The sequence below is a fragment of the Homalodisca vitripennis genome, chromosome 5 (genome assembly GCF_021130785.1).
Source record: "Homalodisca vitripennis isolate AUS2020 chromosome 5, UT_GWSS_2.1, whole genome shotgun sequence".
Classification (NCBI taxonomy): Eukaryota; Metazoa; Arthropoda; class Insecta; order Hemiptera; family Cicadellidae; genus Homalodisca; species Homalodisca vitripennis.
Window position 1 is genome coordinate 171,182,018 of NC_060211.1, and position 27,673 is coordinate 171,209,690.

Sequence of the window (27,673 nt, forward strand, 5' to 3'; positions counted from 1 at the left end):
TCTTTACAATCGAAAGGTTTCTCTCGATTGTTGCATTCGTTTAAGCCAATTTGTTAATGTTTACTTTTCACGAGCCTGTCTCAACCTGTTTTTCATACTTCCGTTCCATAATATATTGGTTTGCACCACTCTCCTCTCCATTCCAGACATTCCAGTAGTTTACTTTATAGTGTTTAGTCAAAATGTAAATTATAATTCTTCAAGCATTAAGATTGAGTATATTATCTTAAATTATAATAAATAGCTTATCTTGGTTATTAATTTAAAATATTAAATGTTTTTATTTTGTACAATGTTATTTTTTGAATGTTTTTACTGTTCATACGTCATTATTGTAACGTGAATAAGCGTTTAATGTAGTATAATGTTAAATGTAGCTATTAATATAGTAATTCATTAAAACAACTCGGAATTCAAGTCAGTAAAAAAAGTAACTAAATTAATTTATATTTCAGTTAAATCCTTCTGTCGATCGGCAAACATATCTCACTTAGAATTTCTATTCCCTAATAAAAGAATAGAATAGATCGTACACGTAAACGAAACAATCGCTAGAAACCTCTCGGTAGGAACCTCTCGTCAAGCGTTTATGGTGTATCGCAAAAACAAAGTTATGGATGATGGAATCAAACATTTCGTGTGAGAACTCTCGGTAAGAACCTCTCGTTAAGGGAATCACAATCGAAATGTCTCGAGAGGTCCAAACAATCGAAACGTTTCGATTGTAACATCTCGTAATCGCGCATCACTAGTCCCATCCCAGAGTCCTAGTACTTTCATCAATTTCCCGCAATCTTTTGAAGTAAGGTTTGGTAATCAAATAAAACAACGCTTTATTTGTCATGAATTGATAATATTTCATTATTATATAAATTTCACTTTGTCGTGTTTTCTTGTATGTCAAATAGGACGTTTAGTGATTTAACAACACCCGTAGTATATTTTATTTTAAAACATATTCTCAACTGAACGTCAGAGCAGATTTAGAGTCAACCTGATTGCCGCTAGGCTAAGTAATACTAAGTTTGTAGACTTCCCGTTTGTTATTATCCAACACAAAACGAATAGTTTTGTTTTTAAATACTATTAATGCAGATGCAGGAATCACAATCATAGTTTTTATAATGTTAAACAGTAATTTGTTGTAAATTGCAGCATAAATAATTATTTAAATAACTAACCTTAAATTAAGATAGGCCTACAGAAGCAGAATCCAATGCATCAGTGGTGGTGTGTTTATTCATTTTGATTAAATACAGGGGGTATATTCTCAGCTGAAGAAGTTTGTGAAGAATTTACATAGAATGTCAGGTAGACCGATTATAAAGAAATTGGATGAAACTGTTGTAAATAGAATTGCAGCTGGTGAAGTAATTCAGAGACCATCCAATGCTGTTAAAGAACTATTGGAAAATAGGTAGGCCTATGTTTGATCTAACTATGTAGTTGGGTATTTATATATCATAATAATCACACTTACTTTTTGTATTTTTCAGTGCAAAAAACAAACTTGCACATCTCCTACATCTGTATAAGCTGACCTTACCCAAATTTAACTTGGTATGACCATTTAGTAAACCTATCCTAGACAGGGCAAATGGGTAGGGTACGATAAGCGGACCCGGTTTTTTTTTTATATCGAAGGATGTAATCATCGATACCTAATATTAGCATCTCAAATCCTAGACTATCAGTCGATATAAAAGTATCTATAGTCCTCAATAACAATCATATGTTTTAAATAAAAATATAAATGTAATATTTACAGTGACCAAACAAATTATTATAACCAAAATTAGGAAAACTGAAGACGGCCATATTTGCTCCTCTCACAGTTACAGTTGTTTCTTTCCCACAAATTTCACAATCTCGGTTTTTCGGTACGAGTCCAACATGTTGAAGCCACGTAGAACATGTCGGGTAGGGTACGATAAGCGGGCCCGGTTTTTTATATCGAAGAATGTAATCATCGATACCTAATATTCGCATCTCAAATCCTAGACTATCAATCGATATAAAAGTATCTGCAGTCCGCAACAACAAACATATGTTTAAAATTTAAATGTGAATATTTAATATTAACAGTGATAAAACAAATTATTATAACCAAAATTAGAAAAACTCAAGACGACCATTATTTGCTCCTCTCACAGTTACATTCGTTTCTTTCCCACAAATTTCACATAATGGGGTTTTCGATCCAACATGTTGAAGCCACGAAAAACATGTCTTATCATCTTTCAAAACAATGTCGTGTAGTTTTCTACAATTGACTGCCATTCTTAATAATTAAATGTTACTTAAATATAAAATTGAAATATTACATTACAAGTATTATTTGAAAGTGTTTACAGCTGTTGATATAGATTATTTAAGTTAATTGTTCAAAATAATCAATATAGATTGATTATATCGATGGTTATAATTAAGTAATATCGTTTGCCAATTTCAATATAAAAAACCTGGTCCGCTTATCGTACCCTACCCGGGCAAATATATTATTAGTCTTGAGATAAAAGAACAATACCAGCTTTAGTGTAATAAGCTACTACTACGACAATTGAATCAGTAAACCAAATTATGAATTAGTAATACCCAAACTGTCGAATACAAAAACATTCTAACCATATTTATATACAATTAATTACGACTTACTGGCTTTAATGTATTATAACAATATGTTTAAAATTAATTCAAAGTAAAATCATATTTGCGGTTGAGTACTGGCTGCAACTACAACAGTAATGAATTTTACGTTATTTGTGTCACAAGATGTCAGGCACTTATCTTGTCAGGTAATTAAAACAACCTTCAAAATAATAAGAAATTTTACACTGCTTTGTTTTTTAAATTGGCTGCAGTATAATAAGCAGCCACCATGACAATCAAATCAACTATTGATTAGAAATATCTAAAATATCGATTATAAAAACGTTTGACCTATAGATATTCATAATTAATATCTATGAATAGTTTTGATTATTTGGTAGTTTTAGTAATCCGAAATAGTGATGATTCCATTGTTGTGGTGGCTGTTTATCATACTGCAGTCCAAAAAAACTACCATAATTGAGTACATTCCTGTGTGCACTTGCTCAAACCTTTTCTAATCAAGGGCCAATCCTCTAATCGAAAGCAATCCGCTTGACTAACTTGCGTCAATGACCGTTTACATCATCAGAAATATTGTAACTTTGATTTTAGAATGTTATCAGTAATGCCTCAATACCCAATAAATGCCTTAAAAACTTTTAACCAGATGTGTGATGAAGTTAACATATTTAAGATATTCTAGAAAGAATATGACAAGTACAGTTTAGGTCTATGGCCACTATTTTTTAAATGAAAAGTGTAATATGTAGTAATTAAGGGTTTATCACAAATTAATGAAATTAGGAATTGAATAGGAATGAAATTAATGCAGTGAAGTTAATTTCCATGACATATTTTTGATGTGTTACTTCAAAATGCATTTTCCTGTGGGACTGGTCAATGTAGTTGTATCTGGGTAATAGCTAAATAGTGCAAGTTTGGTCCTATCACTACTGTTCAAGAGCTCCCTTTGTCTAGGAGACCCCATTCTATTCAAATGTAGCAGACCTGTATCCCGAGGCATGTTTGCATAAAGGCCTTTTGCTCTCCCAATGGTTTCAGAAGATTTACAATAACGTACCAATGAGATTCTCATTAGGTACCGATTGACCCTTTAAAATTGTCCTAAAGATCCTCACTCCCACAAACCAATTGAAATTGAAAATCATGTGACCATCAGTCTCCTTATTCTATCCACAGTATCTCTGTCAAGGAATCCCAGACTGTGATGGTGCTTTCTCAGATGATAGTGCCTTGTTATTTGATGTAGAATATCTCAGTATAGCTACAGTATCTCAGATGTAACGTCTATAAAACAAGCATACTCATCCTGAGTCCATGTTTTTTACCCATCTTTTACCCAGAGATAAATCAACAGACATGCATGACTCCTAGATATTCCAGAGAAGAGTTGAAATCCCATGAACTTTTCTGGCAATATAGTATTGTCAGATTACCAGAGGTTTTATTACCTTTAATTCTATAGATGAGCCGCTTTGAACGCGACCTATTAAGTGACCAGTGCAGGGGGGAGTGAGAGAGAGAGATGTGGAGAGGGAGAAAAAGCGCGAACTCACTTCCCCCTCCACATTCCTTACCAACCACTCCTCAGTCGCCACTTTACCACTCGTAGGGTATGTGTTACATAACAGCTGTTTTACAAATCTAGTAATAATAACTTAACAGCTGTTGACAAAAAACATTTCTAAAATACTTCTTAATTGTACTAACATTAAATAGATTAAATGTGCGCACTATTATTAACATAAATAATAATATTTGTTATTACGTAACAATGAGAACAACAAAACATAGCATGATGCTCTTGTTTTATTGACCATTTCAAGCAAGCGAATTCCATAGTGGTTTTAACTTCTCCATGGAGTACAGTGGGATGGATACTCATCCTTACAAAAGTACAAAACCCGTACCAGTGTGTTCACCTTGAAACACTCAAATTTTCTCGTATCCTTTTGTTCTCCATCCATTGAGCCAATCTCAAGGAATGCACACTTAAAATGGTCTATTGAGGGAGTATCTGGTTCTCATGCAGTATATAGGTCTGATGGCATGTAAAAATTCCCAACAAGAATGAATTTCGTATGTACATGAGATCCTTAAGCGTACCAGAGATTTTCACTTAAAATATTACATGCACTCTTCCTAGCCATCATCCGAATATGCAGATCTGTCAGCCTAAAGTCCAACAAATAACCCAAAGCAGCTCCAGGATAACTGCTAACAGCACCCAGAGAGATGAAGAGACATAGATGTATTTACAAACTAGTCACTCCAGTTATTTCAGTTTTGTGGGTCCGATGATGTATTCATTGAACACAAAAGGCCTCACAAAATACAATTTCATAATTATTGGAGTGTTTGTTCATAAATTAAGTATTTGATTCCAATAAGAAGAAGCTGGTAGAATGTAGTATACTCAAAGTTGGAGCCTAATTAATCAACTTTCAATGTTGTGAATTTCATTTACTAATCACCGGAATGTCTAATAATTGTTTGTTTTTCAGCTTAGATGCCAAATCGAGTAGCATTCAAATCACTCTAAAGGGTGGAGGATTGAAGTTACTTCAAGTAAGTGTTAAATAATTGTTCCAGATTTTTTCTGGTTGATAAACCCTTTCTAGTCCTTCATGCTGAAGAAGTTTGTTAACTATCTCCTCATTTTTATGTTTAGTAAGTTTCGTTATCAAAGAAACTAAATTATCGATCTGAGCAATAATATTGTATTGAGTCCAAGACATTATCAAGAATTGTTTTTTTTTTTTAATATATATTTTATGGAAATGTTTTGAGTAACTTAGTCAAATAATCTTTAGTGTAGGCTAACCAATTTTCTTTGATTTTGCCAGTTTCAGAAAACTGATTCATTTATTTCAAAACTTTGCTAATCAGTACATCAAAACATTGGGATTTAGGATGTAATAAACATTTTACTATTATAACAATCTTGTTGTGTTTTTGATTCAGATTCAAGACAATGGTTGTGGAATCAGAAGGGAGGACATGGGCATTGTTTGTGAGCGCTTTACCACCAGCAAGCTAACACAGTTTGAAGACCTTAGCTCCATAGCAACGTTCGGTTTTCGTGGGGAAGCCTTGGCGAGTATAAGTCATGTAGCTCACCTCACAATCATCACAAAAACTGAAAACGAACAATGTGCTTACAAGTAGGTAAAATTGTATATATGCCTAAGAGAGGAAAGTCTGATAAATTACTTAACTTTTTGTAATCTACTACATATCTATTTATTATATAGTGATATACTTTGGTACTATCCGGAGGCTACTATTTTTGGAAGAGTTTTTCTTACTGAGGATCTAAGAAAACTACATTATTGGAAAGAACAGACTTTATTTGATTTACTGTGAAAATTACATGTCATTTTAGATCGTTTCCTGTTTTATACCTCAAAAAAGAAAGTGATATTGGTGAGAAAGAGGCAACTCTGTCCCTACCTACTACTTGTTATTACGCGATATAAGTAGGTCATTATAAATATATTATTAGACGTACCAAATTTAAAGATAAACTTTATGAGCACTCAAGTGATCTGAGCTGGAAGTTGGTTACTATCTTAAAGGGATGTTTTTTCCTGCCAGTAGTGCAAGGCCACCGTGATGATCAGTGGCAATTCCGATCAGTACTTTCCCGGCCTCAGATCACATACCATATCGTCCAACTTTTCCGACACAGTAAGAATAAGCTATATGTGATAATACTTTAAGCTTCAAAATTTATAGTCTACAGATTAAATCCTTTTCGAGATATCCCGTGGATAATTAGGCTACTGAATGTCCGGCAACAGGCTCATCAACAAACATGATGTCGGCTATGTAGAAATAATGTTAAATGCAAAATTTCAAGTCCATAGCTCAATTCATTATTGATATATCCACGGAAAACTGATAATCTGGCAGATAGTGATACAGAAGAGGAATTTGGCAGAACCCATAGTGATAGCTAAGCAAAGTGTACAAAATTTCAAATTTATAGCTCAATTCATTATTGATATATCCACGGAAAACTGATAATCTGGCAGATAGTGATACAGAAGAGGAATTTGGCAGAACCCATAGTGATAGCTAAGCAAAGTGTACAAAATTTCAAATTTATAGCTCAATTCATTATTGATATATCCACGGTAAACTGATAATCTGGCAGATAGTGATACAGAAGAGGAATTTGGCAGAACCCATAGTGATAGCTAAGCCAAGTGTACAAAATTTCAAATTTATAGATCAATTCTTTCCAAGATATCACCCTGTTTTAGGCTTTGCCAACACTCACCCAAATCAATTAAATTGTTTATATACAAATAAATTGATATACCGGATTATTGAAGGACCGGACACAATGTATCGAAAGGCTTACCAGCCAATCCACCAAATATCACGTGTTAGAATGTTATGTGAATGAACTTGGTCTGCTTATAAATTTGTTTATTCTCTGATTTTATCGTTGCTATCGCGATTACCCATGAGACCGATGTAAAAATGTTCGCTAACGCTCAGCCGAATCCTATGTAATGACTTGCACCATCGTTGAACCCAATGTTCTTATAAAGAAAAGAAGCTTCATGAAAAATTTCAAGTCTATAGGTCGTTACGTTTTCAAGATGCTGTCCAGAAAGACAGAAATATCAGTTCTCCAGCCGAGGGGCCAAGGGAGTAATAGGCTTCACTAACGCTCAGCTAATTAATGATAGCATGGTAATATCGTCAAGGAGACCAGTATGATCTGCCCTATTGTGTATAGTTTATTCAAATGACAATAAATAAAACTAGCTTGTATAGATGGCCTCTGAGCAATCCTACCGTAGCAAGCATAATTATCCTACCATTGGTAATGATATGGAAGTCACCTTCAAGCCATTAGTTCTCAAGTGTCAAATAAGGCTTTTCAGTCCCAACTTTTTATGGTAAAATAAGATTTCTTTTAACATATGATTCATTGCATCAAATTCTGGACACAAAAAGGCAAATCACAATTTTTACTAGTTTAAAAATTTCTACTTTAAAAAAATGTTCTCCAACAAATAATGAAGTAGTTAGCAGTTTCTCACTCTATACTAATGTAAATATTATGTACATAAAACTCTGTCTATAAAATATGCACTATATTGTACATAAGTACTCTATGGAATACAAGCCAGAGTCACTTATCAGTTGCCGACATTCCAATCAATTTTGCTTTCCGTCAATATAATGCAGTAAGTAGAGAAATTAAACAGTTTATTAAATAATAAAATTCCAATGGTACATTATTTAATTTGTTTTGCTAATTTAGAAGTATGTTAATTTTAAAAAAATATCATTATTTTTGACTTACAAGTACAAAATTATGAGACATATTTGTTAAAATAACTGAATAAAGTACTATTGCTATAATGAAATAGACAACTTCTTTTAAACTGATATGTGCCCAAAATTGCAATATAGGGGCAGCAGGGAACTGAACGAAGCAGCCGGTGGCTTAGAATTTATATGGGTTAAGAAGATAACATAGTAAAAATTACAATATACATTGCTGTAAAATATTTCTATTTCATTTTAAATGGCAACAAATTAACGTTTTTTGTTAGACAATATAAATATAGATAAGATATCTATAGATCTAGATGTTATATAGATTTTTATTTCTCAGTCAATACATTGTGTACATAGAGAAGTGTCATAGATTTCAATATAAAGTCATATGGTTTTCATCAGTCCAGCTCCACGATTTATTAATATCACTAAACATTTGTTTAAATAACACAAAGTTAACCAGTTCTCAATATAAAGATTCAGTAAGAAGTTTGAAACATTGTTAACTGTAAACTATCAGAATGTAAAACTACTATTACAATTTAAAATAATAAAAAGGCTCTATTTTATACGAAAGGGTCATCAAAAAATTCATTAACCGAATATTATGCTGTCATTAACAAATTATTTTTTAGATACTTGTTCAAAATCTTTACGCTGATTTAAAAAAAGCCTGTTTTCAACATATCTCAAGTTGTACGTAGATTGAAGTGTTGTTATTTGGTGATGTTCTCAGAGCATCTTATGAAGATGGGAAATTGAAGGGTCCAGTGAAAGCTTGTGCGGGAAACCAAGGGACTCAGATCCATGTGGAGGACTTGTTCTTTAACATCTCAACTCGCAGGAAAGCTCTCAAAAGTCCCTCTGAGGAACATGCCCGAGTGTTAGATGTGGTACGTAGTCTCAGATTTGCAGTGTTTTATTTTATTTCCGCATTTGTTTATTCCAAATAAACTGTTCATCAATCACTACAATAAAATCGAAGTCGTTGACAACTATAGACTAAATTGAAATTATAAGATATTTCGATGTTGGGTGATTGAGTGCAGCTCCATGTGCAAAATATCATTCAAATTCTCTTGAAAAATGCACATAATTGACTGTTCTGTTTGGGTGAGTTTTTTCAAACAATTTCTCAAAAGTCAGAAATTTTAACCATTTTTCTCTCATCTTGGAGGTAGTCTTGTGGTAATTGCTACCAGCTGAGATGTTCAGTACCACTAGCCCAGGAAAAAATTTCTCAAACACTTGGATGGTCTTCGATACCGATAATGCAAAACTGGATCTAAAAAAAAAATTGATATTATTTTGTGTTGTCTCGCTTGTGCTGCAATTTAATGGAAAACTATTAAACATAGTTTATACTAGAAGACTTTCCACATTTTGAATTGAAAATGAAAGTAATATTTATTTTGATATTGCTGTCAAGGTGCAGTATAAAATTAAACTCTGTGGACACACTTGGTTCTGCATATTTTTTGTAAAAGTCTGTCCAAACTTTTACTTAAATAATTTGAACTTCCTTTAAGAGCTTTAGAATCAAATTTCGTCATTATTTTGACGTGACAACGTCTTAAATTAGGTTGCGGCTCGGAGTCACTCATGAAAAAGTGTAACGCCCGGTAACGTTACGATGCCCGTCCAGTGGGTCCGCCGCACGGGATAAAGCAGATAACTGTGGGTCCGCCGCACGGGATAAAGCAGATAACTGTGGGTCCGCCGCACGGGATAAAGCAGATAACTATGTTTATTCGTGAAAATGTGGAGTGCTTAGATTCGTCATTTACAACAACTACAACAATAAAGGTAAATAATTGTACACTGATATTTCATTATCGTAAACTATGATTGATTGATTAATTGTTAGATTGACACAAAAGTTGAGAAACTGAGTTTATAGGTTATGTCATACTATTGACAAATGTTGATAGTGTTAAGTAAATTATTAGTTTAAATCACTATGCAATCAATCGTAATTCAGTCGATTGAGAAGAAACAGCGCGTATTGCTAGTCAAACATTTAAAATAACAAATTATAACCTCTAACCTGTCATAACAGTGCGACCAAACAAACGAACTAAACCGACCAATCATCACGCGCAGAGTTAGAATTTAACTGTGTTTAGCAAGAATTTCAAATTCCAATTTTAGTAAATGTTTTATTCAACTTTACCATTTACAATAACAAATTTTAATTAATTTCAAATTATGTACAATGTTTTAGTAAACAAAATATATTTCTATAGTTAAAATTTGTGCAATTCTTATTTTCATTCAATTCCTTGTTCCTATTGTGCAATTTAATAATATTCATATCAATAAATATTCTACCGAGAAAAAGACGTCACGTAAAATCTTCGCCCGTAAAACCGACTTTACAGGCAACCATAATTTTTTATTATACAAATAAACATTACAAATATTACTCAACTAACCCATATTTTTGGCCTTTAACAAATGTACTATCTGCTCTACTTTTGGAACAAACTGTCCCTTAAATGCAACTGTTAAGTTTTGTGTTAGGTTTACTGTTTCATATTTATTTACTACAAGATTTTTTGGGATATCTTTTATGTATTTAGCAATATATATGATGTTTTAGTGACTTTTTATACAGGTTAGCCGCTACGCAGTTCACAATCCACATGTTGGATTTACGCTCAAGAAGCATGGAGAGGGCCTAGTAGATCTCAGAACGGAGCCTGAGTCAAGTCATACTGATAACATTCGTGTTATTTACGGCAATAACATCACCAGGTAAAAAATACATGATACTAGTGGGCTATCAAATATAAAGGGTGCTTAAGTTTTGTGTAATGTAATCCACCATTTTGCATTTTTTTGATAAGGTATGGAATGATAATGTGTTTGGGCAGTTCATCATTTATAGAATAGTATTTTAAAATACAGGAAATGCTTTTTAATTTGTTTTAAACTCAGAATTGAATTAGTTATTAAGAACTTTGTTGTAATCATGAAAAAATAATCGAATTAGTGAGTTTTTGAAAATTATTGGTATTGTAACTTTTTAATGGTGTAACAAATATTGAAACACAGTACATCTATTAAGCCTTAAGATACACCTGTGTATCACATTTTTACACCTATGTCGATTTTCACCTCCTAACGAATACCATCAATAAAAGATTTATTCACTAGCTAAAGTTTTTTTAATTATCAAAATGGTTCTAACTGTAGGAATATGATTTGTACAAGATAGATAATATATAAATAATTAAACTGTAAATAAACAAATTTTACCTTTAGGCTATAACATTTTTTTTAATATAAGATATTACAAAGTTTGTACAGAGCTTGTTAGTCATTAGATGCACAGTTTACAGCATTTACTGCTACTGTTTTGTGATTATAATCTGTGAATCGTGTACTATAGAGCATGAATCTATGCATCAGATTTAAAAAAATAATATATTAGAAAGAAGTTAATTATTGTGTCCACTTCAATAATATTTAAAGCAAAGTGTTGGTAAATGTCTGTTTTTGTTCCTCAATCTAGAGAATTATTAGAAATAAATACAGAAGATGAAGGTCTCCAGTTAAAACTAAAAGGATATATTACAAATGTAAATTTTTCTACCAAGAAGGCGATCTTTCTTCTGTTCATCAACAACAGACTGGTTGATTCATCAGGTAATATTTTTAAGTATTAATTATTTTAGTATTGGCGGGTTAATTTTTTACTAATAGGATGATGTAATTTTCAAGTTTATTTATTTTTTAGTAAGCGTCTAAAACAGAAAACATGATATATTAGTGAAGTTACATACCATGTCTATACATGGTATAGATGACTCTATAGTCATCTGTTCATTAATATTCTACGTTAGATTACCACAGTTCTTAACATTACGGTTCATTATCGAATCCAAAATTTAGACAGGATTATCCATATTTTATAATTAGTATTAATTAAAAATATTAAGTTGTATTAGTTTTACAGGTGAGGCCGTGGTCGGTTGCCCACAGATATTGTTATGACTGTCGGGCTTTACCATTCATTAACTAATGTTGAGACACATCATTGCAAACCTGCCCTTACGGACGGTTACTGCACCCCATTTCCCGTCTCGTTTCATTCCGTTTTTCTTCTTCGGCATTCGATTATTCTGTAGTTTTTATATTATTGTTTGCTAACATCCTGTCTCATAGTGTAAACACGTGTTAATTTAGATTATTAGGTAAAGGTATTCAGGAAGATAGATGAGAAGTAAAGATGAGCAGTAACGATCACTTGATTGTTGAATTCAATTGATTATTCCATCACTAGTTATTCTTCCATTATAGCCGGCAACAACGTGCCACAACCCAGGCTTGTATTAATATGTCTCATACTATAATCAATTGATAATTTTGACTATATTTTGGTTTGGATAATGAACCATGAACATTTGAAACAGTAGTAATTCTTCTTTGAATAATATTAATCTTTTGAATGCGAGTTAGTTTGCAAGCATTGAAATTCCTATTATGCCCAAAACGAGTTATCCCACAAGCTAATTTTTAAAATATTAGGCAGATGTCATTTTAGTTCTCGAATTTGCCGCTAGATGGCAAGACAAGTCAATTTTGCTGCCTACCACCGTTTGTTAATATGCAAACTGAACATCAGGACAGCAGCTGTTCTTTTGTTTTGTGCTGTGTCTGCCGTACTTCTGAGATGCCCTTAGAATTTTCTTAAGTTGCCCAAGGCGATTGACTTGAAGCTTTTTTGCGCTCCTGCTTTGTCAAGTGATTTCAAAGCTTTCTTATCTAATTATAAATATAGGTTTGATCCCAAAGACCTTCATTGATGAATACTTCAGTACTAAATGGGAATTATGTATGAAGTTCTTTGCCTTGATTGACAAATACAAACTCATGAATAAACCCAAATTGTATAAATATATATTTGCTAACTGTTTAAGTACAATAAATTTAATTGTTGATGTCTTTGTTGTAGCAATTCGTAAATCCTTGGACAATGTTTATGGACTGTATCTACCTAAAGGATCCCATCCTTTTATATATTTGAGTCTGTTTATGAATCCTCGGAACTTGGATGTCAATGTCCATCCAACAAAACACGAGGTCAATTTTCTACACGAGGAAGCAGTAGTGGAGAGGATAAAACAGGAAGTTGAAAAACTGCTCGCAGGAGCGAACACTTCTCGTACATTTTTTACTCAGGTTTGTAACTGTAATACTTAAAGTCTCTTCTATTTGGAATTGAAACCGTGTTGAAATGAAATGAAAAACTCGTTATTATAGTAGGCAACTCTCTCAGTAACTTTTGTTAAACTTTATTTAATTTTAAAAAAACCAATACAGCGGAATATCAAAGGACCGGACAGAGCATAAAGAGTTATAGCACAGACAAACGGACTCCCCTTTTATCTTTTGACCTCAAAATCAATAGAGTTCTTTGGGAAGTCTCTATGTCCTCTAGAGAAAATTGACAGATGGACTGACAATTAAATTATTTTAATAAGGCCCTGTCAGGTTCCTAATAATAAGTTTTTGAAGTGAAAACTTCTTTAGGCGCGTTGAGCGTTTTGGTAGAGGGTAAAATCCTCGGTTCGCGTCACCGACATGCTAATGATACTAACCTGCATGAAAAAGTCAGTCTCGCTGTGTTTTTTAACCGTACACTTGGCCGCGGACTACTAACCTGCATGAAAAAGTCAGTCTCGCTGTGTTAAAACTGTCCCGGCGGAGTATGAAAACAGACTGCGAAAATCAGTGACCTTTACGGCTTCCTCTCGCGATTTAAAAGTGAAGCCAATGTCGTACAATTCTGTAAGATGCGTCAAATTAAAGCTCTTAATATTGGCAATCTATTGGTTACATTTTTAAATATTAAAAAAATTTCGAAATAATTTTGATTATTGTTTACATTTTACATAGCGTTTACAATGACAAGAAAAAAGTAGTAAGCGAGGATTTTTTTTATTTTTTGGTCAGACAAAATTTGTCAGCGAGAAAGTTGTGTGAAAATAGATGAATATTTTTTTTTGTAATTTATCATTTTTTTATTGGAAGTTTAGTTTAGCCTGTAGTAGCGTATGAAGTGATGAGTGAACGTTTCTGCCGGAACTGTAGTTGGCGCATTGGCTCACTGATACCGTATTAACTCAATAAATTAGTTTATTGTGCAATAAAAATACCTTTACGAAAGAACCAAGTTAATTTAACTAATTTATTAGTTTTAAAAATATTGTGGGTTTAATTGTTATTGCAATTATATACTTTATCCGTAGCAATAACTGTATTATTTACAACGGTGTTCAACTCACTGTTGTTCACTCGGTGTTTACTCACTTATAAATGAATAGTGAAAACAACGAATATATTTTTAAACATTTTTAATATTTGTACGAATATTTGTATTTAAAATTTAGCATTATTCATTTTAATTATGTTTTTAATATTTAACCTCTTCATCATGAAATGAGTATTATTACGGTATAAGATTTATCTTACTAGCGTGGTAAAATAGATTTCTAGTTATTTGATAATATTTTTCCATGGATTTTAAAATTGGAAAATTAAAAACGCGTCACATTTACAATTACAGATGTACTGCTACTATAACGTATTGTTAATTACTCTCAACTTAATTTAATATTTAACCTCTTCATCATGAAATGAGTATTATTACGGTATAAGATTTATCTTACTAGCGTGGTAAAATAGATTTCTAGTTATTTGATAATATTTTTTCGTGGATTTTAAAATTGGAAAATTAAAAACGCGTCACATTTACAATTACAGATGTACTGCTACTATAATGTATTGTTAATTACTCTCAACTTAATTTAATATTTAACCTCTTCATCGTTCATCATGAAATGAGTATTATTACGGTATAAGATTTATCTTACTAGCGTGGTAAAATAGATTTCTAGTTATTTGATAATATTTTTTCGTGGATTTTAAAATTGGAAAATTAAAAACGCGTCACATTTACGATTACAGATGTACTGCTACTATAACGTATTGTTAATTACTCTCAACTTAATAGTTCCGTTTTCACTTCTATCGGCAGTCCCACGACTGCTACTGTTTAATTTATGTATTAGATCATTTAAGTTCTTTCTTTGTTTTTATTTTATTGTTATTTATTAGAACTTTGAAAGAATTTTAACATGCTCAGATTGGAATCTGGGAGAATTTTTATGCCCATATAAAAACTTTTTTGAATGATTGCATAAGATGTGCATGAACAAAATTAATTCAGATGTCATGTAAATGATTTGTCCACATCTATAGCCCCTATACTGTATTAGTTGTAATAATGTCCTAGATAAGGAATAAGTTTTTTATACTCTTGCATTACTTACTTGTAAAATGTATGCCATCAAACCCTTTTAACTGCGACATCCACACTGTACGGACATTGTGGAAATTGCACTACTTCCTAACATCTAGTGCAAACGTGCACTTTTCTTTTTTGTACTGGCTAAATGCTTTGAAATTCTACAAAGATGTATTGCATCAAAACATGTATAGTTCTCGTTAAGTTTTGACTTTTTGCACTCTGTTACTAGGAAATTGTAATTAGTGTCAGGTGACAGCTCGTTCTCTATTGCAGTCAGCTTTGCAAATTAACGATTCAGTTGTGCAAACTGTAAAATAAACTGTGTAGTTTCATATTTTTACGTTCTAAAACTGTAAAAACGGATATTTGTTAGATTGCTATTCATTTGACTTCAAAATGAGTTAAAACTCATCAAATCTTCTTGTTAGTGAAAGCTAGTTATAAGCATTTCCGGTTCAAATTAATTATATTTCCTATAACACAGTTGAGTTTGTCTTATTGCCTCAATCAAAAAGCGTTGACTTCCAGTCTGAGATATTTCCAGTGCCATAGTAAAGTTTGCCTTGTTGTCCTTATGGAGAAAAATAGATACATACATAGTATTGAGAAGCCTACTTCAGTCAAAATGTCTTCTTCCAGCTGTTTAAATCTACATACGAAGCCACAGTTGAGTTTGCCTCATTGCACCTGTTAATAAAATATATATGTATGTAGCTCTCAGAAACCATCATCGACTCTTCTAATCTACTTTCAATCAAGGACATTTCGAGTGCCATAGTTGAGTTTGCCTTGTTTTCCTCAATTAATAAAATATACATTACAAATTAGGACTGAGAAACCTATTTAGTGTTAAAATCATCTACTTCTGATATAAAAGAAAAATTGTTACTATGTTCATGCAACTTTCAAAATAATCGTTTATATGGTTTTGTGCTATAGAAATCTTGTTTTTCAAACTGTAGTCTGGGAAAAGAATGGCTCATTGAGGGATCTTAGTGTTCATTCCTGTTTTTCCTCAAACTAAACTGTAAAAATTCAATATTACAATGTCAATGAAACCAACCACTTTCGATTACTTTTTGTGAAAACATTCACATTTTCATTAAGGTGGAGTTTATAATAGTATTTAAGTAGCATTTCTACTTATGAGTGCTAGAGTCTATGATGCTTAAATAGTAATTGAATTTAAGAAATTTTACCAAAGCTCGGTGCAAACTGTTAAGTCATAATATTCCTGATATTCTCAATTGTTCAACATTTTTCAGGCAAAACTCCCATCGTTACCAGAAGTAATTAAAGAAAACGATAAGCCGCCCACCGTCTCAGCTAACAAGCTTGTTCGCACGGATAGTGCCTCTCAAAAGTTACATAAATTTTTCCCAAGTCAACCAATCAACCCTCTTCAAAAGCCAGATACCAACCTCTCTTCCAGTGAAGGAAGGTAATCGTCAATTTAATACTGGTTTTTACTGCAATTTAGTTTCATTTTATACGTTTAAGCCATAAAAAGTTACTTATTTTAATTAATAATCTTCCTTCAGTAGTTCAATTAGATTAATGTTATGTTGTTTTTTTTTTCAAGGCGAGACATCCAGTTAACGAGTGTTTTAAACCTTCGACGAGAAATAGAGCAAGATGTTCACGTTGGACTTCGAGAGATTCTATCCAACTTAATTTTCGTCGGATGTGTCGATCAAGAACGTGCCTTAATTCAACATGACACTAATCTTTATATGTGTAATACACGTTTGCTTGCGTAAGTTAATTTCTTTATAATTAATATGTTAATTTTCTATTACACTTTAGAAAACTGAAAATTCTTAAGACTTCATTTTTAAGCCAAGAACTGGTAGGTATGGAAATTTCCTGCATCTGCAGTATTTTAGGCCTAGTGGTAGTATTTTTCAAAAAGGTCTTTTAACCCTAGTTCTAGCCATCTACTTTTTCTTGGCAGGCCTACTTTAGCTGATTTTTTAAAGTTTTCATAAACCGCTCTCTTAATGTTTGTTTTTAGTAAAACATGTACTTTGTTGTATATGGTTTTTTCAACATAGAATGTAGAATGTGGATTTGTTATTTGTACAAATTTATTGTCTTAGATAGAAAATAGTCCTTATGGCTCAGTTGGAAAATATAGGTAGATTTTGTGACAACTGAAATATTATTAATTTATTCTCATGGAATTTATTTGTACTCACAAGAACCGTTCAAGATACAACAAAAAATTGTATAACAAAAAGTTAAAGAAATGTATAAGTATTCCAGAACAATGTTTGTATGTTTTAGCTCTACATTCATAAATAACGAAGTTGTGAATTTTTTATAGTTTATATGGTCATCAAAATAACAAAAAATTGTGTACCATGTTGGCCAACAAACTTAATTGAGATATTTAAAAGATCAGTTTTCGTACCAAGTTTGAACTTGTTTTAGCATGTGTGTTCCTTGTGATGGAAAAGTAAGCTGGTTTACAATCTCTCAAAACCTGTTTGAGATACCAAAAATGTTTTACTATAAAACATTTAGTAAATACTTGATACTTGGTACTTGTTATCTGCATCCCTGACCAGGTAGCTGGATCAATGGCGTAAAAAATTTAGCCATGTACAAGACATTTTGTTAAAGTTTGAGCTATTTATAAACTATTTACATTATTTACACAGTATATGGCGGCAAAATAGTGTCAAACTCGCTACTAAAAAACTCTTCCAGTGGTACAATGCTCTCCTCAGCAGCTAAGTCTTGATCTTAGACTTGAAGACCTCCAGCCGTAGATGCCTTACTTGTAGAGGCAGTACATTAAACATTTTCATAGCCAGTACAGGAATTAACCGAGCCTACAGTAGGTTGAGGAAATGGTGTCCCCTCCTCGTAAACTACGAAGGTGAATGTTGGCTTTGGTGGGCAAACTGTGTTCGTTTGCAAGCTGTTGAGTATGTACTGGCTATAGACAGTCAAGATCCCCAGTCTGGCAAAGATGGGTTTACAATGGTCAAGGTACACAGATAAGGAGATGATGCACACAGCCCTCTTCTGCAACCGGAGCACCTGTGAGCAGCCAGGCGCATGGCCCCACGTCAACAGCCTGTAGCTTAGGTGGCTATGGAAGAGTCCATGATAGATGGTGACAAGATGCTCCACCGTAAGGAGAGTCAGTTTACGCAGCAAAAATGTCACACGGGCCAACTTCGTGCACACAGTCTCAATATGTGCACTCCAAGACAGCTTTGGGTCGAGAGTGAAGCCCAAAAGTTTAGTTGTATTTGTTCCTCAGCCAGTTGTTCGACTCAAGGTGCACACCATCTCTTGAGTTTTGTCCGTATTCAGTTTTAACCTATTTGCTGAGAACCAATCTTCAGCCCTGGCAAACATGTTAGCAGCTTGGAGAGCAGCAGACTCAGGAGTATCACCGCCAGATAGAATGGTCGTATCGTTTGCAAATAACACTAAATCACCAAGCAAGCTGATATCGTTGATGAGGATCAAAAACAGAATTGGCCCAATAACAGATCCTTGTGGCACACCATGGCGCACTTGCAGTTTGGAGTTGGCCCCCCTAACTGACATCACCTGTCCACGATTCCGCAGATAGGACTGTAGTAGCCGCAGTACCTCCTGTTGAACTCCATAGATCTCCAGCTTATGTAACAGCATTTCATTTGACACACAATCGAAAGCTTTGCTGAGGTCTGCCAGGATAAGAGCTGTAGAGCCCCTTTCCTCAAAGGCGTTCAGAATCCTCGAGCTAACATGTGAAACTGCAGTCACTGTCGATCTACCCCCACGAAATCCGTGCTGGGACTCTGAGAACAAGTTGTTGCGTTCAAAGTGGTCGACCAGTTGGTTTTTCATGACAGTCTCAAACACCTTCGCCAAAACAGGAACCAGGGATATAGGCCGGTAGCTTGATATTGACTCAGGCTTACCCTTCTTTAAAATAGGAACTGTCCGAGAAATCTTGAGTACCTCAGGGAAGACACCTTGGCTCAGACACAAATTTATTACAGCAGACAAGGGATCGGTTATCTCATCAATTATAAATTTAATCATAGTTGTACTCATACCATACAGATCCGGGCTAGGTGAGTTCTTAAATTGTTTAGTTATTTTTATAATCAGGGCTGGTGTTGTAGGGCACCATTTAGAAAATATGGCAAGACTGCCCTTAGGGTGAGGTGTTCAATGCAACTATAGCAGTCTGTCTCATTGTTAACCATCGTGTTCGCTCAAACACAGGATGTCAAGGTAGATACTATCAGTAAAAAGTGAGATTAGGTTAAACTTTGATCTCAAACACTGAACATTTTCATAAGCTACTCTTAGATCATCTTTACTATTAGGTTTAGGCCTAATTAGGCTTAAATTGTTTTAGTTAAGAGCCTGATTAGGTCCACTGTCAGTGAGATTTGCATTACTTGTTTCCACAGAGCTATTTACACTTGTATTAGAGCTATGTACATTTAATTTGCTTAAATGTATACTAGGGGTTAGGTTAGACTCATCAAATTGCGACACAGGCTGCTTGGCAGCTAGGCCTATTACATCCGTATTTTTGAGCTTTTGCCTTTCCCCAAAAAATCACTGTCACAAGAGTCACGCACACTTCTTCGGGCACTCCGGAAAGATTTAACCAGAACTCCCTCTGGCCAGATATTAGGGTTCAGAGCGCTTTTCCAAGCGTTCACACTTAAGCCTATTTTGTAAGATTTGTAGGTGTAAAACCTTGGCCTCCATTCTTCACAACATATGACAGGATTTTAACAGTCCATGCCATTTTGGCCTAACTGATCGTTGAGATAGGCTACAAAACTTTCCTTTTTTACATCTGTAGAGAGTCTGGAGACAAACAGCCATTGAATTTTGTCAACTGCTTTTATTGTACCGGTACTGGCCATTTTTGTACCTATGATAGGCTGGTACAATTTTGCTGCCTTCTTTATAGTCCTTTCAATTGTAAGACCACTTCGGCCTACCGTTTGTCTGTTGTTTGTTGACATTACGTTTTTAGGCTTACTAGGCCTAGGCCTATCCTGAAGAGCGGTTGACGATCCTTGGCCTATTTCATTACTTTTGGACTTGCCGTTTTTCAGAGCTTCAACAAAACTCATCTTCTTGTTGGTGTAGTCCTAGTTTTGTTGCCATCGTCAGCACCATCAGGATCACCAGTTGAGAACGTGCAAGAGTTAACCTCAAATTCACGATGTTCCTCCATTCGGGAGTCAGAACGACTCAGTCCATTGGAATAAATAAATAAATAAATCTTTATTTGTCGTTCGAATTCTTACAATCATTGACAATGTCATATTGCAGCCTAGGGCATGGTCAAAATAAAACAATTTTATCAAAATAATTTAAACTTAAACTAACATACAAAAAAGAAAAAACAGTGCTTTAGTAGCATAAATTAGTCAGTGAAGGTTAATTTAAAATAAACTAGGCCTAGATATATAAATTAAATAGTAAATAAACAATTGTCAAAATTTACATATAAAAATTATTATATATCTAAAATGTAATGTTTTTTTAATTCTAAAAAACTCGTCTAAACTATAGAAAGGGTGTTTCAAAAGCCAACTATAAAAGAGCTTAGTGAAGGTTTTATGTGGATACTTATTTACCAGAGGTTCCAAAAAATTATAGATTTTCAGGGATGTTACCATGTGACTATTTAAGGTTTTACTGAGGCGGTGATAACCAATTGCAGCATTGTTTTTAGTTCTAGTATTGTATGAATGAATTTCGTTATTAAATTTTAAAAATTTTGGATTTTTTAGAATATAGTTAATTAAATCAAATATATATAGATTGATAACCGTTTGAATCTCTAACAGAATAAAAAGTGGTTTACAATGTTCCAGCGGTTGAGAATTAGTCATTAGTCTAATAGCTTTTTTTTGAAGAATTAAGATGTCTTCAGTTCCTGAGCAGTTGCCCCAAAATATCAAACCATATCGAAAAAACTGCTTGGAAAATACGCAAAATAGGCAGTCCTCACATAGTTTTTTAGGAACAGCACTCTTAAGGCGACTTAACAGGTAAATAACTCTAGAAAGCCTTTTGCTTATATATTCTGTATGTTGGTTCCAGTTTAGTTGGTTATCTATATAGATTCCTAAAAATTTTATATTGGAGCTAAAACTGTTATCAAGAGGGGCCAAATAAGGTTTCAAGCTAAAAATTATATTTTGTGTCTTTTCTTCATTTAATAGAAATCCATTAGATCGAAACCACTGGGAAGCACCTATTAAGGTTTCATCTGAAAATTTTGAGAGTTCTCCAATGTTATTTGCAATGTTAATAAAAGTTGTATCATCAGCGTAAAGTATTGTTTTAGCTGTCACTGAGAAAGGTAGATCATTTATACTGATTAAAAATAGAAGTGGTCCAAGGACAGAGCCCTGTGGGACACCATATGTTACTGTTATGTCCTTGGACCTTACCCCATTGATGGTAACTATCTGTTTGTCGATCATGTAAATAAGACTTGAAAAATTTCAATGTAGGATCTGAAAACCCGTAATAATTTAGCTTTGTGATAAGATCACAATGGTTAACACAATCAAAGGCTTTGCTAAGGTCACAGAAGGTGACCTGAGCAAAAGCCTTATTTTCAAATACCTGATTAATTTGTCTAATCAAATCATCTATTGCATCAACAGTAGATTTAGTCTTTCTAAAAAAAATTGAGATGCATTTAAAAGATAATTGCTCTCCAAGAAATCAACAATCTGTTCGTAGACCAGCGTTTCAATTAGTTTTGATAGGACTGGAACAACAGAAATGGGACGATAGCTCCCAGGCTCATCCTTCGGACCCTTTTTATATATTGGGCAAATTCTGGAAACTTTAAGTTGTCTAGGAAACACCCCCTCTTTTAGTAATTGGTTGATACAGGTTGCTAGAGGATTTACCAAACTTAAAGCTATTTTTTTTAATAAAGAATGAATAGAATTTTAATAAAAATAATAGAATGACTCACTTGGGACAAAATCTAGACTCATTCTCCTCAAAATCCAAACTAGATCCCAATAATCATAATGCCCATTGAATGTCTGAGGAAATTTGTTTATACAAATTAAGGAGGAAAATGAAAAATCTGTGGTGGAGTTATATAGCTTCAGGGCTTTAAATGTGATGGAGTACTATTATGGGGTCTTTTATCAATTCAAGTGTCAGATTTCAGCATTTGTATTTTCCAAAATCTCCACAACTGGCATCAAGGATCTATTAAGAGTACCTAGTGGATGCAGTTTTGGAGATCGCAAACTTTTGGATCTGGTGTACCCCGACTGCAATGCGGAGATTGTAGTTTTGAAACAATGATCATGACTGCCTACAATGGGGATCTTAGTTCGGTAATGACAATGGCTTAAGCAGCTGGTGTCATGCCTGTTTCCAAAACCAGTTTTAGTTTAATTCCCAGTATTACTTTAAAAGGACGTAAAATTAAGGATGTCTTGGAGCAGACCCAACTTGTTATTACTGAACTTAAAATTTAGGTAATATAAAGTATTATTATTATGCATATAATATATGCAATATTTGTTTTCAGAGAAGAAATGTTCTATCAAATCTTGCTATATGAATTTGGCAACTTCGGAGTCATCAAATTTAAGGTAACAATTTACAGAGAATGTAATAAAATTGTATCAAATTTTATTAAGTTGTTAACTTAAATATGCTTGTTGGTGATCACCATAACTTTTTATTTTGAATTAAGAATTTTACTGGATTTAAACACAGGATATACAATGGACAAAATCAATATTATAATGACTAGGAATAATCAACGGTCTGATTTATAAATATAAAACCGTCAGAAATATAAATAAACCTATAAAAGTAGTAGTAATTAAAATAACAGTAAAATATTATGACTAAATTAAAATAATATAATTTAAAACCAATGTAGTAGTTTAAAACTTATAATACTAGTCATCAAAAATCAAATATTTGAGTACAAAATAAAATATTTTTTTGTTTTAACCAGTTCAATATTATATTTATGACTAAGTTTTCTCCAAGCAATGTGTTAAGCTTAATTTTTATGAACATTCACAATGATTTTTTGCCATTGAATTCCATAATTTAAATGAAAAGAGGGATAAAGCATAATTAGCTGCAACCACAATATTTATGCTGATACATCTTCTTAATTTTCATAAAGATAAATAATTCTAGATTACATTTTACATCATTTTTCAATATGAAAGTTCCATCTTAATCTACTGTCAAGATATAATCTCAACAACTTTTAACAGGTTTAATATATTTTTATATATTGCATAGTATAAAGAAAATATTTTTATGATTTACTACTAAAAGGTTAGCTTTAAACAATTTAAAGCTCTGTATGGTCTTCCTCCTAAATAAGTTTATTTAGACTACTATTATAATTTAGAAGTGTTGTATCACTTGCATACAGTACTAACGAGGCACATTAAATGCAAAATAAAAAATTATTTTGTCTCATTAAACATTAAATTCGCCCAAAGCCACAAAGGCTGGTATACTTTTCTGCTTAGAATATTGGAAAATATTAGTGATGACAAGTGACATAAAAAGTTATCATTTGTATCTCATATACTAATAAATAAAACTGCATTAAGAAAACTAACCCTGCAATTGTAAAATCAATAAATTGCTGGATTAACAAGAAATTATGTTGTGTACAGGAAAGCCTGCCACTGATGGAAGTATGTGAACTCGCCTTGGACTGTCCAGAGGCTAGCTGGAAGCCAGAATACGGCACTAAGACTCAACTGGCTGCTGATGCCACGGAACTGCTAGTCTCCAAGGCTGTCATGCTCAAAGACTATTTTTCCATCGACATTGATGGCCATGCCATGCTGTCTACCATTCCATTACTTTTAGGTACTATTTCAAAGTTACTGCAATCATTTATTTAAAATTAGTAATGATAGGGCCAATTTTACCACTGGTCCACAATACTTTAAAATATGGACTTCAATTGCTTGTGCAGTCTTGTTTTTTTTTTTTTTATATCCAGTTATGAACAGAACTGCATTTTTAATTCAGAATGGAATTCAAGAACAGAAGGATTTATCCTACATTATAATGTCTTAAAACTTGTTTCCTTACCACTGAAGTATAACAATTTTAAAAGCAAATGTGCCGTGCAACTGAATATAATAGAGAATATAATAACTTTGGCTGTGGGTATCTAGAAGCATCAGAAATTACTAAACAAACAAAAACGAACCCATTACAGTTATTTTCATCAAATTTTGATTAATGGCCAATTATGATGTAAAGTTGGCAGCATTCATTGCTCTTTTTAACAACTTTGTAGGTATAAGCAAAAGTTGGAAATGGCTAAACAATTGTAAAACATCAGTTTTTATAATTACTTGATAAATAGGCGGTTAGAACTTTACATAGCCCATCAGGCTTGGCTCAGATGATAATTTGTTAACGTGTAAAAATGCACTGTCCAACCCAGGATTCGAACCCGAGTTCTTGGGGTAACCATTTAGCTACCAGGGACGGCCAAGTGAAATGGGACTGAGAGTACCTCAGATTTAGTGATTAAATTCTGTATAGTATGGTGGTATAGAAAGATTATTTAGCCTATAAGGTAAACTAAATCAAAACGAGTACTCATTTGTACAAGAAATGTTAGTTTATTGTCAAATTAAAATAAAACATGTTTTGTAGTACAAAGAATTTTAAAAGCAGCATTACAAATATGTGTGAGTAAAACAGTAGCTGGAAGAAGTTACAAACAGGTTTAGGCATACTATAAAATATCAATAGATGTTGAAAGTTATTTTGATGAAAAACTGCTTAATCATTTTCAATGAAGATATCGAAAAAAAATGTTTCATATATCATTGCTAGATAGCATCACAGGGCATAAAAGCATACAATAAACAAGGACAACACAGTACTGCCAATTTATATTTCCATTAGCAGTCCCAAAAGCAGTCATATGGTGGCAGGCAGCATAAAGCAGAGAGCAATGATAAAGCAGTTGGTGATGATCTGTGGTGGTTGGAAATTAGCACCAGGCTTCCCACCATGGCGATTTATGGCAATTGCTCGGAAGAGAGTTAATGAAAAACTTATAATATGGAGATTGAGATAAAATATTCTAATTTACTCAATGTTGATTAATAAATATGGTTTATTTATACAATGAATTGCTACCCAGCTGCAACCAATAGTCCTGTTTTAACCTTAATGTACCATTATTGCTTGATAACAGCCAGTAGTGCTTGATAACTCCACACCCCAGAACATAAAAAACTGACCTGGTATCCTGAGCGTATAGAACGTTATTAATTATTAATTGGCCTTGGCATCTCAGATAATCATACTTTACTATTCTGGGAATATCTAAAATGTTCATTTTTGTACAAATGATAAAAAATCAATTCTAGTCCATTTGCTGTTCTAGGTGTGACCCTTTTGGTTTTGGATTGGCTGGATTATTATCATTAAGACTCTATGATTCAAAAATCACTGCACTCTCAAACTAATGACAGTGATGTGTATAGTCCTGTTCTTAATGAAGTGACAAGCTAATTTTGTAATTTATTTTTTGTAACTAAATTGTAAATTTATACTAACTTTTCTGGAACGGCTGAAATCAAAAACTTATCTGGAACTAGCTTTTGTTAAAAATTAAATCATTCTACAGCCTTAAGTGATGGAAGGCTAACAATAAATGGCTGCTTCATCTCCACTCAGAGAACTCATTGTTATTTTCAGCCACAATGCTTAGAGTAAAAAAACCACTAACCAGGTAGGCATGCAGGATTGCTAAACCATCACCCATCTAAGACAGGAGCGGATTAAGGAGGAGAAGGACAATGGGAGGTCACCCCTCATGAAGTCCCCTGATATTGCGACAGGGTGGCCACCCGACCGGGAAATCCAGGAATTTCATAGAGCTGGAAAAATCTGAGAATCAATTTTTGTCTCAAAGAATTTATGAAATCAAGAAATAATTTGATCTATTGTGTTTGAATTAGCCTCAGCCTAAATACGGTTTCACAAGTGGTCATTTCATAATCTCATTCAGTACTAAATTATTGATACCATTAATTTTGCAAATATGTTGAATTTAATGTTCTTGTTCGACTGTTAGAATCATTAAGATTTATACAGTGCAATTGTATTTGACATCAAAATGCCTAATCTTATCATTAGAAAGACCACACTAAATCTGTTAAAATGTTATTAAATTATTTATTCTTTCGTAATGGTACAGTCACACCTTGATATACCAATCCCAGACATATGAAATGCCTTTTTAAGCTTTAATTTTAGGCATCTTCAACTACAACTGCATGTGTGTTGCCACCTCACAAGTTTAAACCCTCCAATTTCAGTTTTCGATAGATATCTTGTATATGCCTTCTTTCCTAATTTATCGTTAGTTATTCTTTTACATTTTCTGGTTTATTCCCTTTTCAAATATTTTTCTAGTACTAATTACATTTTAATCGTATTCTTTTTCAGTTAATTATGTACCTGACTTTGGGCAGTTGCCAGTTTATATTTTGAGACTTGCAAGTGAAGTAAACTGGACAGATGAACAGCTGTGTTTCCAGACGTTCTGTCGTGAGACGGCCAAATTCTACAGCAAACTACGCCCCTCGGTAAGTGTCTAGTGTTCTTTTTCTTTTTACCGGAATGGTAGAATTTTAGTTCTGTAGTACTTACCTCCTTCATATTAGTTTTTCCAATTGTATTGTTTAATGTATCCATCAAAGACAGGAATATCTCTACATTTTTTTAAAAAAAAGGTCAATGTCATGAATTCTTTGTAAGCTCATAAGGAGTTTATTGTAAAAGACGACTGATGTCACATTATTGGTTTTACCAAATTATTGTACTAAACCACTCAACAGAGATGTATTGAATCCATTAATATTATAAATTGTACATTGTGTCCAAACCTTAGTAAGCATGTACAGGCTGAGAGATTCCATGTGGTCTCCTAAATGCGCGAGAGGGAAACCACGGCTGCCAAGGAGGGAGGGCAGAGGGGAGTCTGCTCACAAGACTGAGCTCGCGACTTCCCCCTCCACTCCACATGACCAGTAGCCTACTCTGCATCATTGTGCCGAAGACCACATGGAATCTCTAGGCCTGTATATCTCTCTCTAAAGCACTGTTTGACATCTAATGAGAAAGTCTCTCACTTTTTTTAGGTTGACTCCAAAAACGAAGAATGGCAGTGGTCTGTGGAACATGTGATATATCCAACACTGAAAGCAAGTTTCCTTCCTCCGAGAAAATTTGCAGAGGACAAAACAATTGTCCAAATTGCTTCTTTACCTGAATTGTATAAAGTTTTTGAAAGGTGTTAATGTTAAAGATATATTTCCAAGTGTAAATAAATATAAATCTTTAGAAGTAAAATATTGTGTTCAGTACAACTACCTTAATAGCTTTAAAATTAAATAC

General features: G+C 33.3%; 1 protein-coding gene across 1 annotated transcript; it reads left to right on the top strand.

Annotated features, from left to right (window-relative positions):
* The first annotated feature begins 722 nt into the window (after positions 1-722).
* LOC124363158 (DNA mismatch repair protein Mlh1) lies at positions 723-27,628 on the top strand. Its single transcript, XM_046818298.1, has 14 exons — positions 723-802; positions 1,260-1,417; positions 5,118-5,181; positions 5,578-5,777; positions 8,654-8,810; positions 10,535-10,674; positions 11,435-11,568; positions 12,878-13,104; positions 16,501-16,676; positions 16,818-16,991; positions 22,788-22,851; positions 23,911-24,109; positions 26,723-26,862; positions 27,418-27,628. Exons 2-14 carry the CDS (start codon positions 1,305-1,307, stop codon positions 27,574-27,576), a joined length of 1,947 nt encoding a protein of 648 aa, XP_046674254.1. The 5' UTR covers positions 723-802; positions 1,260-1,304; the 3' UTR covers positions 27,577-27,628.
* The last annotated feature ends 45 nt before the right edge of the window (positions 27,629-27,673 follow it).